The sequence below is a fragment of the Podarcis muralis genome, chromosome 10 (genome assembly GCF_964188315.1).
Source record: "Podarcis muralis chromosome 10, rPodMur119.hap1.1, whole genome shotgun sequence".
Lineage (NCBI taxonomy): Eukaryota > Metazoa > Chordata > Lepidosauria > Squamata > Lacertidae > Podarcis > Podarcis muralis.
In genome coordinates, this window is record NC_135664.1 from 37,490,648 (window position 1) to 37,507,910 (window position 17,263).

Sequence of the window (17,263 nt, forward strand, 5' to 3'; positions counted from 1 at the left end):
GCAACCCCAGAGTTGTCTGCGACTGGACTTAACTGTCAGGGGTCCTTTACTTCTTCTTTTTTAACATCAGTGTTATCAGATATGTAGAATGTTGGTGTGTGTTTTAATCTGTTTTTGAACTTAGCACTGATTTTGCCTAGTTTTTGAATGTTTCAAGTAGTTCCTTTTAACTGTTTATAATTTTTTGCTGATAATCTTTTGAAATCAATCAGTTATATAAATTTTAATAAATAAATAAACCATTTTGGTTTTTAAACATGGGTTGGCTAGAGTTGGTTGTAACCAAGAAACAATGGCAGTGGAAGTGCCCTCCTAACCATTGTAATGCGGCAATCAGGCCATAGGGTAAATGCCATGATTATCTTCAGAATTTGGACAAAAGCCTGGTCCAGACTTGGTGCACAAACCATTTTGTGCTGGAGGTGGTGGTGGGAGACATAAAAGGAGTGTATGCTTTGCTTTCAAATCATAATTGGAAACTATGGTTTGAGTTGAGTTTCCAAGTTTGGATTGGAAACAAATTGTTGTTTCTGCAAAATCATTGTTTGCCCAGTTTGGACAGTTTGGAAAACTGTGATTTGCTCACACTAGAAAAGAGATAGAGGAGAGAACAGAGTTTGCATGAGAAGGAAAGGATCCATAAGCTTGAAGCTCACGATTTCACCGTGACCTCTGAACTAGGTCTACTGACATTTGTTCTGAAATCAATTTTGTCAGTTTTCCTTTAATATACCACAGTGTTTCATGGTTATGTATGAAGTCAATTTTGAAGTAACTATGCTGCAGCTAAGTGTTCACTCTGAACAAAAATGAATTGAAAAGGAGCCAAGGCAGTAAAGACAGCTTCTGCAAACAATGGAAACAAAGAATTTTAAAGAGAAAGGATTGAACTGTTCCAGCCTTTAGATGGTCAGTGAATATGAAACAAGAGCCAAAACTGTTCTCTAATGCTGGAGGCATGTTTTCATAAATGGAAGTATTTTAAAGAGGAAATTTGCTTTGTCACAGAGGTATTTGTATTATTTTAAACTTGCTAATTTATGGAAACCATAGCGTTAGTGCTGAGTGATATAGGAAGAACATAAGGAATAAAACCCAGCAATATTCTAACCCTAAAGCACACATTAATAACAATATATCACCAAGACCTAAACGTTTTAGAGCTTGTCTTGCTTACTATGCATTTCCTTCTATTAAATGAAGAAAACTTAGAATCTGATACTGTGGTTTAATTAGCCTAGCACCTTTGGAAGTGTCTTCTGTAGGCAGTCATCCAGATTGGGCATTTGTTGTGTTTGTCCCTGTTTAGGGTAAATGCATCTGTAACACAGGGACAAGTACCTGCCCAGTCGTAATTCAACTCCACCCAGTATTCCATTTCTCAACCCCAAGTGTGTTTGTGAAATAGGAGCATATAGAGCATTACAGAGGAAATCTGTTATGTACTGAAGTTCTCACCCTGGGTCAGCAGGGGGATACTGTAGTTATGCATTATAATCGAAAGTGACGTTCAGTGATTGGAGTTTTAGAAAATTGTTACAGTTACGTTGTACTGGAGCTCTATATAAGCAGGCAGACTGAATCCTTCAGTTCAGTTCTGTTCTGGCCTCTGAATAAATAAGAGCTGTTTGAAGAATCGCTGTGTTGTCTGATATGTTCACCCACAACTTAACAAAATTCAACAATGCTCGTTACATTTTTTTTAACGTTTGTTTTCCAATGTGTATTAGGTACACACATAGCTCCCATTCCTGTAATCCAGCGAGTGGGGAGCCTATTGCTCTTCAGATGCTGTTGGATTCCAGTTTCCAGACCCATTCCCATTGCTGTCTAGAGGTGATGAAAAATGGGAGCAACATCTGGAAGGCCACAGGTTCCCTATCCTTCTCATCCTCGTTGTACGTTTTGACTTAGATTTGGAACCCATTGACTGTAATTTAGTTTTGGCCACTTGTTGAGTACATATTGTGAAAGCTACTATTTCACATGTCTGGGCCTGCCAGATTTGATGTTTCTCACTTACAATCAAATATTACAATCCACTATTTAGCAAAAGCAATGAATAAGGTCTCACAACGTTGCCAGATTACTCATTCCAAAGAGACATAAAAAGTGTTCATTTTTCAATACATCACATATTCTCTTGCCCAAACATAATGTGCTAATTTGGACGTTATTGCCATGTCCCATTTTCTGAAAAGCCATTCAGATAAAATGAGGGAGGGGATTCATTTCCTCCAATAGATTGAAACTGACATTTAAGTGGCTATCTCCACGTTTTCTCCACATCTAAATATTTCAAAAGTACATTTATTGAGTGTTTTGAGTACTCTGAGATGTGTACGTTGACAGAAATCTATTGTTGTTCATACACCTTTTTGCCTGGGATCCAAACAGCTACCTTAGGCAAGCCCAAGGCGTTGCTTATGGCCAGTGGGATTTCCCTCTTTCAACAGCAGATTCCCAGGCTGTATTGGAAACAGTGGTGGAAAATGTAAGTTTCAAAAACAGCCTGACAGTTGTCACAAGGGCCTGCCATTCACGAAACAGAAGACCAAATCCCCCTTCAGGTATTTGAAGCCAATTGCGCTGTTCTTTCAATCTTAAACATTTTAGATAATGCTGCAGTTGTGTTTGTTTAACTTTATTGTGTATATGGTATCATAGGAAGCACTCTTTCCCATGTAGTTTTGGTTGTGAAGTCTTTCTTTTTCATTTAAATGCACTAATGAAAGGAAATATGAAATACTTCTGTGGTCCCATACTAGCATCTTAGCAATTTTACTTTGCAAAGCAAAGTAAAGTAAAGGACCCCTTACAGGGTCCTTGCCGCAGGATCACATTCATCAAGTGCTTTACCAACTGCACTGGCTCCCGGTGGAGTAGAGGGTCAGGTTTAAGGTGTTGGTTTTGACCTTTGGCCTAGGACCCTCGTGCCTACGGGACCATCTCTTCTAGTATGCCCCGTGGAGGACCTTAAGGTCCCTAAATAACAACACTTTGGAGGTCCCGAGCCTCAAGGAGCTTAGATTGGTCTCAACTAGGGCCAGGGCCTTTTCAGCACTGGCCCCGACTTGGTGGAATGCTCTGTCACAAGAGACCAGGGCCCTGCAGGATTTGACATCTTTCCGCAGGACCTGCAAGATGGAGCTGTTCTGCCTGGCCTTCGGCTTGGACTCGCTCTGTCCCCTTATATGGGATTTGCTATATAAATTTTCCCTTGGCTTTTTTGCTCGCCCATGTAGGACCAGCATGGATAGCTGGCTTGGGTGAATACCTGGTGTTTCCTCCCTTTATGGTCTTGATTTATGGGCTACTACTAAAATGAGACTGCATTTTAAACTGTATTTTAAGCTGTATTTTAAGTCGTATTTTAATTTACTGCCCCCATTACATTTTATTGTAATTTATATTTGGTTGTAGCCGCCCTGAGCCTGGCCCTGGCCGGGGAGGGCGGGATATAATTTATTTAGTTATTTATTTTTTATTATTATTATGTTTGTGATACATGTGAGTGTATCTATTGTCCATTATTTAATACTGCCTCTGCCAGCCAGTTACTAGCCTAGTGCTCTTAAGACATTGATGCACCTGCCTGATTTGGAAGATATAAATGTTGGAGCTGAACTACAGTATATGAAGCTACACAGAATGTTGAGAGTCAGTCTAAAAATATATAGGAAAATGATGCAGAGAATATTGCATTCTGCAAAGGAGAATCCCTTGGTTTTGACCATGCCATGGATATCCCTATAATTCCCCTCCCTCCATCTTCTATTTCTTTCTTTCCTAGTGACTTGGGCAGAATCAATAATGTTCTTGTTTTCTGTTGCCCAGATCCGATAGCTTGAACTTTCCCGTTTCACACCGTAACCCAAATGTTGTAGGGACATCTACTCACTTGTTCACAAATCTATGTTTCATTTGTCTATTCTTGCATACCAGTGTACTTCAGTTGTTCACATGGTAATGCTCCCTGATCCATCTACTTGTCTATTGATTTCAAGCATACCTATGATACGGTAATTGCTTTTATGTCCCATTGAAATCCTGATTGTTTATGTCCTGCCTCTGAAGGTGAGTTTTTCTGAATAGAAGTCATTTATAAATAAAACAGTATAAAAGTGCCCATGCTACAAAGCTGATGCTCTTGAAGTGTGCTATCTCAAGGGGAATTTCCTCTTTTGTTATCCGAGGCCTGTGCAGGCTGCATGATTCAATTGCTGTGCCTCACTTGTTTGTTTCCTCTCAACTTTCAGCATTCCAGTGTTGCTCCTGATCCTACCAACAGATGACTTTTTTCCAATATATATGCACTCTGGGGATTAAACTGTAGAGCATGCATATTGTTGTTGCTAATAGAAGAAACAATGCAGTATAATAAAAAGAGGAGGATGTTTTCTTCTGCTGCTCCAGGTTGGAGAAAAGAAAAGAGAGAATTGTATGGGTTTTTCTCCCTGAGGTCCTTCTTGATCTTCAGGTACTACATTCCATATAATTGGATTGTCTCTCTCTCTGAATACTGCTTTTTTTTTCTCTTGGCAGCATGGGGTAACCTTGGAAATGTTCTGAAGAGTCAGAGCAAGATTTCTGAAGCTGAAAGCGCCTATAGGAATGCCTTGTACTACCGCAGCAACATGGCTGATATGCTTTATAATTTGTAAGTATGCATGGCTTTCCTTATGCTATTTTCATCTGCAAAGCCTGGTTGTGAATGAGGCCATTTATTTGGCTCCTGGAAATGGAGATGATATTTAGCTGTTGTTTTTTCTGCCTCTGCCCCCTTGCCCTTTCATTCATCATACTTCAAACTCAGATAGACAGGGTTCCTTCTGTTCTCCACATTTATCAGATCATCATGTATTTCAACTCTGTTTTGCGGTGAGTAGCAGAAGTTGATTTCCCCAAAGATCTGGTGTTCTGCTGCTGTGTCTCTGAATAGGCCCTTGCCTGTGTCCCAGCCCCTCCCCAACAAAGAGACCGTTCACTAGTATTTCTCAGCATGCCCAAAAATCCTGAAGCAGTACAACTTTGCCTGTCAGCTTGAGTTAGGGAATCAACAATTATAGCCATTTCTCTTTGACACCCATCCTCCATGTTCTGGGGATCTCCTGTTTAGACCACTGTGTTGCAATCTGCATGGAGCTATCTTTAGAAAATGACTTGGAAGTTCAAGGTTAATGCAGTATTCTTGTAGTGAGCCTTCTAACAGTGGTGGAATTCAGAGAGAATACAATACCATATTTAGTTCATCTGAAATACTTGCCTATATAGTACTCCCGAGCCCAATTTTACCCCACTAGTGCTTAACTTTAAAGCCCAAAATGGCCTGGATCAGAGTCATGTTTCCCACATTGTACTAAAAGTGGTTCACAGAACCTTTGGGAATGCATTCCTCCATCATTTATCCCTGCTGTGTGATATCTGTTGGGAATCTCCTGTTCTGCGTTCTATATGCTGCACAGTGAAGTTGTTGAGGTTAAGGAGAGTTTTCTGCCTTGTCACACCGATATGATGAAATTCATTCCTGAAAGAACCTGTCAACCTCCTTAATCAGTTTGTGTTATGTGAAGACTTTTTGAAGGCATCTTTGAGTACCTCTGGATAGGAAGGCTCTTGGTAAATACAAAGGGTGGTATTCAACTTGCTTTCATTCAAAAAGACCCATTGAAATTAATGATCCTAACTTAGTCATGATCATTCATTTCAATAGGACTATTCTGAGTAAAAGTTTGTAAACAATGTGTGTGGTGTGTGCAGTGCTATATATGTTGGTGCTAGGATTATTTAGAATCACTGCAGCCTTAACTAGCTAGATACAGTCAGCCCCCTAGTCTGCCTTGCCTGTCCGAAAAGTTACCACTTGCTTAGTCAGGCCACTTAAGTTGTGTACCATATGGCACCTTCCTGTCTTCTTTGTTGTGGTGCATATGAATTAATGTGAAATGAAATTAGAATACAGCTTCACAATATACCTTTCTCCGTAGCAACCATTGCTTTACAAAAAAAAATGTTTGGTGGTAATGTGTAATTGATAAATTAATCTTCATAACAACACCTGTTTAGGAATTGGAAGCTCATTTTCTAATATGCTGTAGAGATCAAGAAATGTGTAATGAAGAGTAAGTTTTGAAAATAAAAAGCATAAGATTAAACATGAACATTTCTAAAAGCAGGCTTATTGAAGCTATTGTTCGTTCTCTCTTTTCTGAAGCCAGGCATAATGCAGAATTGCAAGAAGAACTGTAATGATGCATAAATATTTGACTTCTTCAGTGTAGAAGTACAGTTCATGCACGTACACACACACACACACACACACACACACGTTGTGGTCTTCATATCTTCCAGTGAAGATAACACTACTTCCATCTACTGCCCACAACAGTCATCATGATTTCACTCCTATGTAATGTCTGTTAGTTTCCATCTATGTATATTCACTGAGAAGCCTGTACATATGCCAGCCTCCAGATGCATGAACCCATTTGAATATACTGATTTGGTCATGAATGCTACATTTTGATGGTATTGTTTATATGGTGCTTTATATATGTATATGGATATAGGATGTGACAAGATCATTAGCATTCTGACCATTATCAAATTGTTATAGATTGCACTGAATTGTTGTTATTGTTCCTGCTGCTGTTTGGTAACTGACAGAAGATAAATCTTTTAAATAAAATACTTTTTGGGAATTTGGTTATACTGAACCCAGGCATGCTGTATCAGTTGTTATCTGTCAACTGATACATTCATATTTCAGTGTGTTTTTAATTGTTTCCCCTTCCCAAATTCATTCCTAGTACATATTTCTCAGAACATTAGCTAATTTGCCTTATACTGAATGAACCCTTGTTTTCAACCAACACTTCCAGAGATTTATAGATGGTGAGTTACTACCTACCTTTAAGTCCTTTGGCTGATGTTAGAGGATGGCTAAACCCCGAATTCTTTGCCAAATGCCAATTATGCAGGAATCAATGATTTTCAGCTTAATCTGTCATTTAACTTTTATAAATCTCCTCTACAGAGATTTATGACAGTGCCCCTCATTTGTTATCTTGGCAAGTGCCATTAAGATATGCCTATCTCTTCAGTATCTCTTTTTGAAAAGACAGAAGAGAAGTGGCTCTCTACAATATCTGAATCCTGCGTATTTGCGACTGGATCCAGGAATTAAGAGGTGAAACACAAGTGATGGGTTGAACTATGAACACATTTTATTTAAACTACATATGCATGGGGAAATGAGAAGAGTGGGGAAAGCGATCTTAACTTCAGCTTTTGGTGAGCCAAATCTTGCCCATTCTAAGGGACAGGACAAGGCATTTCCTTTCCCAGGCCTCAAAACTCTGAGCAGGTGCACACATAAGCCTTAAGAATGCTCTGTATCCAGACCAAGGGCCTCATAGCCCAGACAGTGCTGCGGTGTGCTCACCTGTTACTTAGCTAACCATAACCTTCCCCACACTTCCCTGCCAGCTTCACCATGAAATCATATTGACCACATCAACCTATTGAACAGCACCTACTCCTAAACACCAATCTTCTCTGAATCCAGTAGGCAAAGAAAGAAAGAAAAAACTCTGCTGTTCCAAATGTGCAGGCAAGCAAGAAATTCCTACACAGCCCTGAAACAACTGGTAAAGATAAAGGGTAAAGGGACCCCTGACCATTAGGTCTAGTCGTGGCCGACTCTGGAGTTGCGGCACTCATCTCGCTTTATTGGCCGAGGGAGCCAGCGTACAGGTCATGTGGCCAGCATGACTAAGCCGCTTCTGGCGAACCAGAGCAGCGTACGGAAACGCTGTTTACCTTCCCGCCGGAGCGGTACCTATTTATCTACTTGCACTTTGACGTACTTTCGAACTGCTAGGTTGGCAGGAGCAGGGACCGAGCTATGGGAGCTCACCCCGTCATGCGGATTTGAACCTTCTGATCAGCAAGTCCTAGGCTCTGTGGTTTAACCCACAGCGCCACCCGTGTCCCATGAAACAACTGGTAGACCTATATTAAAACAGAAGGGGGTCAGGGAGATGTGAACAATGGCCCAGAGAGTCCCTTAGGGGTATAACCAAGGCTACTAAACTCCTCCCCCCCCCCAACATGGGTGCTGGCATATGTGCGTATGCCAAGCAACCTTGTCTCCCATCTTCCAGGGCTGGCCGCAACAATGCTCCTAGATGTAGCATTCCACAACAGGTGGAAGCAAACTTCTCTTAGCCCTGATGTGCCTGTGGCCAGTTATTAATATCACAGCAAGACCTTTTACTTTTAATATTTTTAAAAATGTATTTGCATCTTCAGCTGTTGAAGATGCTCTTTGGAATTCCTAAGCCAAGTTTTATGTGCTCTTCAATTTACCTTGTGTAAATTACACTTCCATTGTTTTTAAAGGATTCGTTTTTAATAACACCAGCTCTCAGTCTCACTCTGTCTTCATTTGTGTCCTGGGGCAACTGGCTGTTTCCAAAGGTGCAACATAAACCTGTGGTTTATGAAAACAATAGTAGAATTGCCATGGGCAATAGTTAGCTGGCAAGCTGCCACAGGAAAAAGGAAACATGTCTTGCTAATATATGTAACTTCAGTGCTTATGTTTATCAGGAACTACACAAACTAAATCTTCAGGGAAAATTGTGGACACACTTCATGAAATTAAGATTCTAAATTCTGTTGTGTCTGACTTGCCTTCCATCTTATGGAGCAATGTGCAGCCAAAGGTATCCTTGAATTTTCTACTACAGCAGCTTGCACACAATGAATGGGCAAGGCAATTTTGAAACGAAATACAATTTTCAAGTGTAGCCATGTGAGTGGGTACAGGAAAAGGTTTCAGTGAACTTCCTGCTGTGTGTGCAGTGCTTCCCTGCATAGTCATGTAACTTGTGCAAATTGGCCACCTTAATGCTGTCCTAGAAGGTGATAGACTTCTCAGTTTGGAATGCTCTGGCAAGTAGCCATGCCTCAGTTTTCTAAATTTGTATACGCACCATATATTTCCCTACAAACTGTGTATTCTGAACTGGAAACTCAAAGTGTATGGTTATAGCAAGCTTGCAAACCAAGCATATTTTTTTACAGATATCTAGCCATGAGGATCTGTCACAAAATTGACCCTTTGATTTGAAAACAGTCTGAGCCAGCCTGTTAGCTTTGGATTATAATTATTGGCTTATCTACCTCCAGAGGCTTTTGCAAATTTGGAATATATAGTACTTGGGTTTAATACTACTTTTATAGAAAGAAAAGTGGATGAAAGAGGAAAAATAATGATACCCATATTGTGTTGCGCAGGATACAAAGTAAGCCACAGCAAATTCATCACCAGTGCAAACAAAGCACAACCAATCTTTAACCATAGTTAAGGGGTTGGGGGGCAGGCATGGGAACATATATTATCTCCCCCACCCCTGCTCCTTCAAAGCATGATTCCCACCCCCTTCTGCACCCTCCTGCCAGCCTTAACTACTACTGACTGTGCTCATATAGTGTTGTTGCCAATTTTCTGAATTGAATGGATTTTGAAGTGACCCTCCCCCAGGTTGAAAACAATGGTCTTTTTACGAGGTGAACCAAAAATGCCTTTTAATTTTGGCTTGGTCTGTAAATACACTCAGCCTTATTCCAGACTACCTCTGCCCTCTTGTATTCTAGCAGCAGCAGCAGCCAGGAGGAGGGAAGCTGTTTCTTGGGTCACTGTTAGGTCATAAAACCATACCAACAGGGTGTAGGACTATAGATCGCCAGGGGTTCTGGGCCCTTAGAAAGGGATGGAGAAGAGGCCAACAGTGAGAGAGCTTTCCTTGCAAATCGTTTACCGCCTTACCCCTCTTGCTTGGTAAGTTTGCTAAAATAATCCATGTTCTGATATTTTCCCGAACATGCAATGTTTAAATGTTTGGATGAGGGTGTGGCACTCATGCAAGCCCCACCCAAACACCCCTGTCTGAATTCCCTTTGAGCTTCCACTGTTGAGTGGGCAACATATGTAGGGGTGTTGGTGGTTGTTCTCTTGAATGGAACACCTTGGATGATGGGTGATGTTGCTTGATTAGTGTCCCCGCTTGCTAAGAGGGTTCTACTCAGGTTTAAGTGAATACAAGTAAAAATGTGTTGCACGTCTTCCCTGTTCAAAGCAGAAGGCTGGAGCCTGAACACACCAGCCCGATGCACATGGGATTGCTAGGAGCAGGGCTTTTGTGCATGGTCCATGCCCCATCCCCACATTTCAACATAGGTATGGTTCAGGCAAATGCTTGAACTTGGCTAGAGTAATGAAGGCAAGTGTAGGGAAGGTTGGAGAGAATAAATGGCTGTCAAGAAAGCACTCAGAATGGTCCTTTTGAGCTTTCAGATAATTTTCTGAAAGAATTCAAAAAGTCCCAACCAAGATGGCTTTAAGAAAGGGAGATGTCAGCAGTAAATCATTTTATCACTTGTCATAGCATTAACTGGTTCTTTAGAATCATTTTAAATATAGGTAGATGCAAAATCTTCCCTATTTATGGATAAGTATATTCTTGCAGTGCAGAGTAATATTGCATGCTTGTGGCATTCATATGCAAAAACAAGTACACAAGGATAGGGTTTTGTCTGTGATTAGTGTGCATTGTTTCACAGCCAAAATGTCAACCAGCCTGCTCTACCCTTGGTTCTTGGCTGTTGCTTATCACTATTCTAAATTAAAGAGCCAAATGGTTTGCTGTTATGCTTGCTATTGCAAGCAAAAATCATGAATATTCAATGCACCCCTAATTAAAAGTGATATTTTATCAATGTGACACACAGACAAAATTATTTCCATGAGGAAGTATCTCTACATGAATAGAGATTTAGGATTGTATCAACTGGTTTTTCTCAGCTGATGGTAAGGCTTCCTTCAGTGAAATGAGGAAGGAAGCAATTTTCAGCAGTTTCCCTGTGAGTCTCTGCTCCCCTAATTTTTTTATGTGGGGATCCCCAGTCATCTGGAACAAATTTGGCAGGGATTCAGGGGGAGGGGGCAGTGCCAAAAATTGCTTATATTTCCATTCCACTGAATGAAGCCTTGCTATCAGTTCAGCTACATCAGCCTAACACATTTGCATCATTTTTAAAATGAAAAGTTTAGCATATTATCATATCATGCAGATACAGCATATAGTATATGCATAAACTTGACCTATTAGCTAAGCTTGGGCACCATGCTAAATCCAGGAGGAAGATTTTGGAAGCTTCTACTTTTGGTGTTGTTGTTTTTTGAATCATGGTGCTGGAGAAGACTCTTGAGAGTCCCATGGACTGCAAGAAGATCAAACACATCCATTCTTAAGGAAATCAGCCCTGAGTGCTCACTGGAAGGACAGATCGTGAAGCTGAGGCTCCAGTACTTTGGCCACCTCATGAGAAGAGAAGACTCCCTGGAGAAGACACTGATGCTGGGAAAGATGGAGGGCACAAGGAGAAGGGGGCGACAGGGGACGAGATGGTTGGATAGTGTTTTCGAGGTTACCAGCATGAGTTTGACCAAACTGCGGGAGGTAGTGGAGGACAGAGGTGCCTGGCGTGCTCTGGTTCATGGGGTCACGAAGAGTCGGACATGACTAAACAACAACAACAACAATAACTTTTGGTTTACTACAGTTTGTCATGTCATCTGAATCAACAAACTGTGGATAACATAAACTAACATTAACTTTAGTTAATTTCAAACAGGACAACTTCAAAGCTTGGTTTCCAACGCTGACTGGATTAAAACAACCACAGTTAATCACAATCAGTGAGTTCAGACATTATGGTAAGTTGTGGTTCATCAAAGGCAGAAGCTTCTGAGCAACTCCTCCCAGCTTTGCAGAAGGAGAGGAGATGATAAGATGTGAGAAAAGAAGGACATTAGGCATGCCTTATTATAGCATAACGTCTGAATTATGCCAATGTGAGACTTTTCAAGGCTGAAGTTATAGTGTGTAAAGTTCAAAAGCAGAGAATGGTAGGGAGTAGAAACTGCCTGGGAAACATCAGAATAAATTATTCTAACCACCTGATAATTACATCTTTTGTCTTTTTACAAGTTTAAAATGGTTAACTGTAGGAAATCTGTATGTTGCAAAAAGTCTGTGCCTAGCACTAATTCTACCTTACTTAGACTCATCATGTCTTGATAGTTCACTTGAAATTAATCCTTATTATCATTGATGTGCCATGCCTTTAAAGTATATTTAAGTATAGAATGTACAAACTAGAGAGATGCAAAATAATTTCCTCTGAAACATTATTTTTTAGTACGTTGAATTGTTAGAAATGTAGATATGTTTTCAGTCTCCTGCTTCCTTATTTAACTTTAACATAAGAGCCCAAAGCAAAATGTTGTTGTTTTTTCAATCTAAGACAATTTGTGTGGGTGGGAATTGTTTCTCAAGGGTGAACTTTTGCAGCGGGTTCTACAAGCATTTTATACAGATTGTTAGGTAACTGACTGAACATTTCAGCTGTTTTGTGGGGGAAAGTCTTTTTTAAAAATCTATTAAAAAGCTACACTAGTTCCAAAATATCAGTTATCAATAAATAAATGAGTTTGGAGAAACACATGTTTTTGGTTCAAGATACTTCGCAAAAATACCTAGCAGAGTTTCTTCACTTTTAAGCTGGAGGTTTCATTTTACTGTGCTTGATATTTTAATTTGTTGGAAGCCAACCAGAGTGGCTGGGACAAACCAGTCAGATGGGCGGCATATGAAATTGCTGTTGCTGCTGTTGTTGTTAGACATTATTTCCTGCCCCATAAATGCTGCTACAGTCGTACCTTGGAAGTCGAACAGAATCCGTACCGGAAGTCTGTTCGACTTCCAAAGCACAGCTTCTGATTGGCTGCAGCATGCTCCTGCAGACAATCAGAAGCTGCTGAAGCCCCGTTGGATGTTCGGCTTCCAAAAGAACATTCATAAACCGGAACACTCACTTCTGGTTTTCGATCGTCAGGGAGCTGAAACTTATGAGTTCCCGGGCATTTGAGAACCGATGTACGACTGTACTTGTTTGCTTTCACAAAGTTGCCAGTTTCTGGAATTACAGTTTAAGAAGGACATTGATACAGTAGAGTGGATCCAGAGGCTCAACCAGGACTGTGAGGGGTCTGGAAACCAAGTTGTGTGACAAATGGTTGAAAGAACTGGATATAGAAGATTAAGGGGAGATTTGATGCCTGTCTTCCAGTATCACAGAGACATTTTCTGTTCCATCGTCAAACAGTTTTTACCCTTAAGAAGTTACCTAGCATTAGGAGAACCTTCTTAAGGGTGAAAACTGTAGGACGATGGAACAGAAAATGTCAAAAAGTGATGACTCTTCTTCGCTGGTGGCTAGATAGTCATCTGACAGAGTAAAATGCTACAAATGCATCCTGTATTGTATTTCCTAATTGAGCAGTGTGGTTCTAAGATTGAACAAGATTACTTCCAAAGTTGCTTCCAATTGTAAAATTTTATGATTCTTCTCTCTTCCTTTGTGTGTGTATAATATATGTGTCTTCATTAGATATTTTCCTTTTAAAGGTGGAAATAAAACTGCAGAAGCCCACTCAACATTTTCTTTTGGACACTACAGCAAAAGGGATAGGGTATCAAACACCCATCCAGAGGCAATTTCACTTTTGGAAAAAGATTTTTATTTCCTTATTTTTGCCTGATGAAGAATCTCTAGGTCATGTGCAAGACTATGTTCCACCAAAGTTTATAAACAGTATTAAGCAAGGCTAATTATTTACCAGAATTCAATATTCACTCTTGCATCTGCTCTTCATTTTGCATCTATATGAATTTTAAATAGCTAGTAAAACAGCTGTAAAACAGTCTGTATTCTGAAACAGAAGGGAAAAATAAATCTGTATTGCCTCAGTGGATGCCAATATTAAAGCTGCTAATAAAAGCAGAAAATTAGTTCTGAGGTCCTCTAATGAAGAGAGCAGAATATCCAAGTGGCATAAACATAATACAAAAGTGATGCTATATACGGAGCACTACAAAAACAATAGTTAATTGTTTCAGTATGTGCAAGCATCTAATCTAAAGTTCATAACAATAGAGACTTTCCAAAACAAGGGGATTATGGAGCGAATATATCAAAGAGTAACTGTATAGGCAAAGCAGAGAGCAACCGGAAAATTAATTCAACCTCTGTGCTTGCTTTAGTATCCCAAAGTTGTGACGTGTTGTGACTGAAGCGTTGTTCTACATCTACCTTATTTTCAGTGTGCCCATCACTGCTTTGTCTCAAACTTTGTGATTGTTATGGATGAAGAGAAGGCCACTACAATGGCATGGTTCAGACATAATAACAGACCACTGTTTGTTGTTCTTGCATGAATCTTGTGGCTTCCCCTCTCCTTTTCATACTGCAAGATGAGATTGAAAGCTTCTGTTTCTTGTTAAGAGTCAACCTCAGTTTGCTTTTCTCTTAGAACTCTGCAAATGCATCTTCATCTTGCTCCTTGCAAGTGTGGTGCAACAGCCTTTGCATGATGATGTTATGTCACTGTTTCTGTAACGAGAAAAGTTACAGATAGACATCCCTTCACCCCTACTCATACTATTTCAGCATGGCACAATAGGGAAGAAAAGTGGTGTGCAGTTTTACTTTGAGAGACCAAAGGAGGAATGCCAATTCTCTGGGATTTCACTCAATAATTGGGCATCAGTACAGACAGAAAGGAACAGGCCAAAGAAATAATGGTGGGTTTGGGAGCGTTTCTAGAGCATAGCTTGGTCTACAAATGCTTTGTCCTCCTTCTGTGGACTCCATGTATTTTAGAAGACGGGGGGAAATTTCAGGATTTAGGCATAATTTTTGTGGAACATGCATGCAGGTGTTTGTGAATGTAATATATAACACATATATATCGACCACAGGCCAGTATCTTTCCAGGTCTTTGATAACTATCCTGTCTTTATTCAGATAGTTGCAAAAACCTGATTTTCTTCTTCATTGTCTCTCTGAGAAAGTATTGCATTTTCTCAGGGAGTTTTTCCAGTCGTATATCTTGCATCTTCTTCAAATATAATCACTACAATTTTGCATCCTATGCAATCATATAATTTTGCTATAGTTATCCAATTTTCTATCTTTATCCAGAAAAAGTTTTTGAGCTTTATTCTTGTCTCTGTCTTTCATTGTGGCTTAGCACAGTATCATTCTAGTGACTTATCACCAGGAGAGAGAGGAAAAAGTACAACAGCTGTGGGCAGCAGGCCTGAACTTGGGATCTATTATTATTTGAGTTACTATATTTAACTGTTTAGCCACTGTCTACAAGTCATCCATCCTCAGTGGTGTACACAAACTTAGATCTTTGTTCAGCAGTGCTCTCTCAATCCTATAAAATAATAAAAAGCAAAACCGCCAACTAGTGAGTGATCTGTTGTAATATTAAGCCAACCACTCTGTGGCTAGTTTCTCTGTTCAATGAAATGAAGAGCTCCATGTAACTTACTCCACGTAAGAGAACAGAAGATTGCAGGCAGCATGTATCATTCACCAAAATAAAATTATAGCAATTACCCCTATGTCACTTTATTTCTGAGTGGGGATTTGAACTCTGGTCTCTGAGATCCTAGTGCAACACATGAACACTGCACTAGCTTGTGTCATTCTGTTAGTGTACACTCTTCCATGTCTAACCTGTTGTAAATGGAAAACTAAGGGCTGCCTGTTCAGATGTTGCCTTCCATTGCAAAGATTCCAGTAGACCATCCCTGAGAGGATGGCAAGGGAAAGTGCAGAATCTGACTCCTTCCAAGCATCTATACAACACAATCAATTTGTTAATGTACGGTCCCCAAAAATCCATGCAAATAGAAGTTGGCATTAATGTAAGACCTTCGCCATGCTTATAGAGAGGCCATGCCATGGAGAATTGAAGCCTTTGGTATTCAGTGATTCAGTTATTCAATACAGTAGTGTCCTCACTCAATCTTTTTTTGTTATATGTGACTGATATAAGCATGTAACACTCTTCAAGTTTTGTTGGAATGTATCAAAGTAATTTTACTATAACATGAATAAAAATAAAGGGCTTTACTAAAAAGAAAACTTTTTTGCCCTCTTATCTACTCAACTCAGAAAACTGTGGAGAATTATTTTCCTGTCCTATGCCTTGTGTTCAAAAAGTGAAATAAAATTATTTCCTGCCTGCCTTCCACCCTCTCCCTCTTGCCCCCCGCCGAGAGTTGTGGGCTAGGGATAAAATTATCTACAGTACACAGATTCAGAAAGAGCAATACCTATATGAAGTATGTGTGATTCTGATTGGCTGATTGTTGATAATATAGCGAGGGGCAACTGAACATATATTCCCCCTGCCAAATGGGGAAAGTCATGCCAAAGTGACATTTTGGTCTGCCATATTGGTTCAAAATGATGTAAAGGTAAAGGTAAAGGTACCCCTGCCCGTACGGGCCAGTCTTGCCAGACTCTAGGGTTGTGCGTTCATCTCACTCTATAGACCGGGAGCCAGCGCTGTCCGCAGACACTTCCGGGTCACGTGGCCAGCGTGACAAGCTGCATCTGGCGAGCCAGCACCAGCGCCGCACATGGAAACACCGTTTACCTTCCCGCTGTTAAGCGGTCCCTATTTATCTACTTGCACCCGGGGGTGCTTTCGAACTGCTAGGTTGGCAGGCGCTGGGACCGAACGACGGGAGCGTACCCCACCGCGGGGATTCGAACCGCCGACCATGTGATCGGCAAGTCCTAGGCGCTGAGGTTTTACCCACAGCGCCACCCACGTCTCTATTCAAAATGATGACTGGCATCCAAATATTGACCATGACCACTGCTCCCAGCTTGGGAACCCTCGTGCTAGGTTTGGTGATGATATCTCAAGAGGTAGCCGAACCTATGGAGAGCAGATGGAGAGACAGTCAGGCTACTTTCTGAACTATATAGTAGATAACCATTCTAGGGAGCAATCTGCTTTACCCTGCCTGTGAAACAACTCTAGCCATTTTCTATTACCTTTCCCTCTACCTGAGGAATTTATCAGGTTAAATCTACTAAACAAATCACTAGCAAGGCCCTATCTTGCAGTTATACTTACAAATTCAACCTTTTCCAACCTCTCTCCTTCCTGATTGAATGTTTCCCATCCTAGCCATGATTGGTTGAGAGTATCCAGGAGATTGACACTATGTTCTGTCCATCACTGGTACCGCCATCACAGTATTCAACTTTGTTTTCAGCAGCCAAACATTTCCTTGACAAAGAAACATTTCTCAAAACATTT

General features: G+C 40.5%; 1 protein-coding gene across 1 annotated transcript in view; it reads left to right on the forward strand.

Annotated features, from left to right (window-relative positions):
• TMTC2 (transmembrane O-mannosyltransferase targeting cadherins 2) overlaps positions 1 to 17,263 on the forward strand; it is a 183,470-nt gene that overhangs the window by 110,664 nt on the left and 55,543 nt on the right. The window contains exon 4 of the mRNA XM_028747009.2: positions 4,546 to 4,660. Coding sequence (XP_028602842.2) covers positions 4,546 to 4,660 — 115 coding nt within the window. The remainder of the gene's footprint in view (positions 1 to 4,545; positions 4,661 to 17,263) is intronic.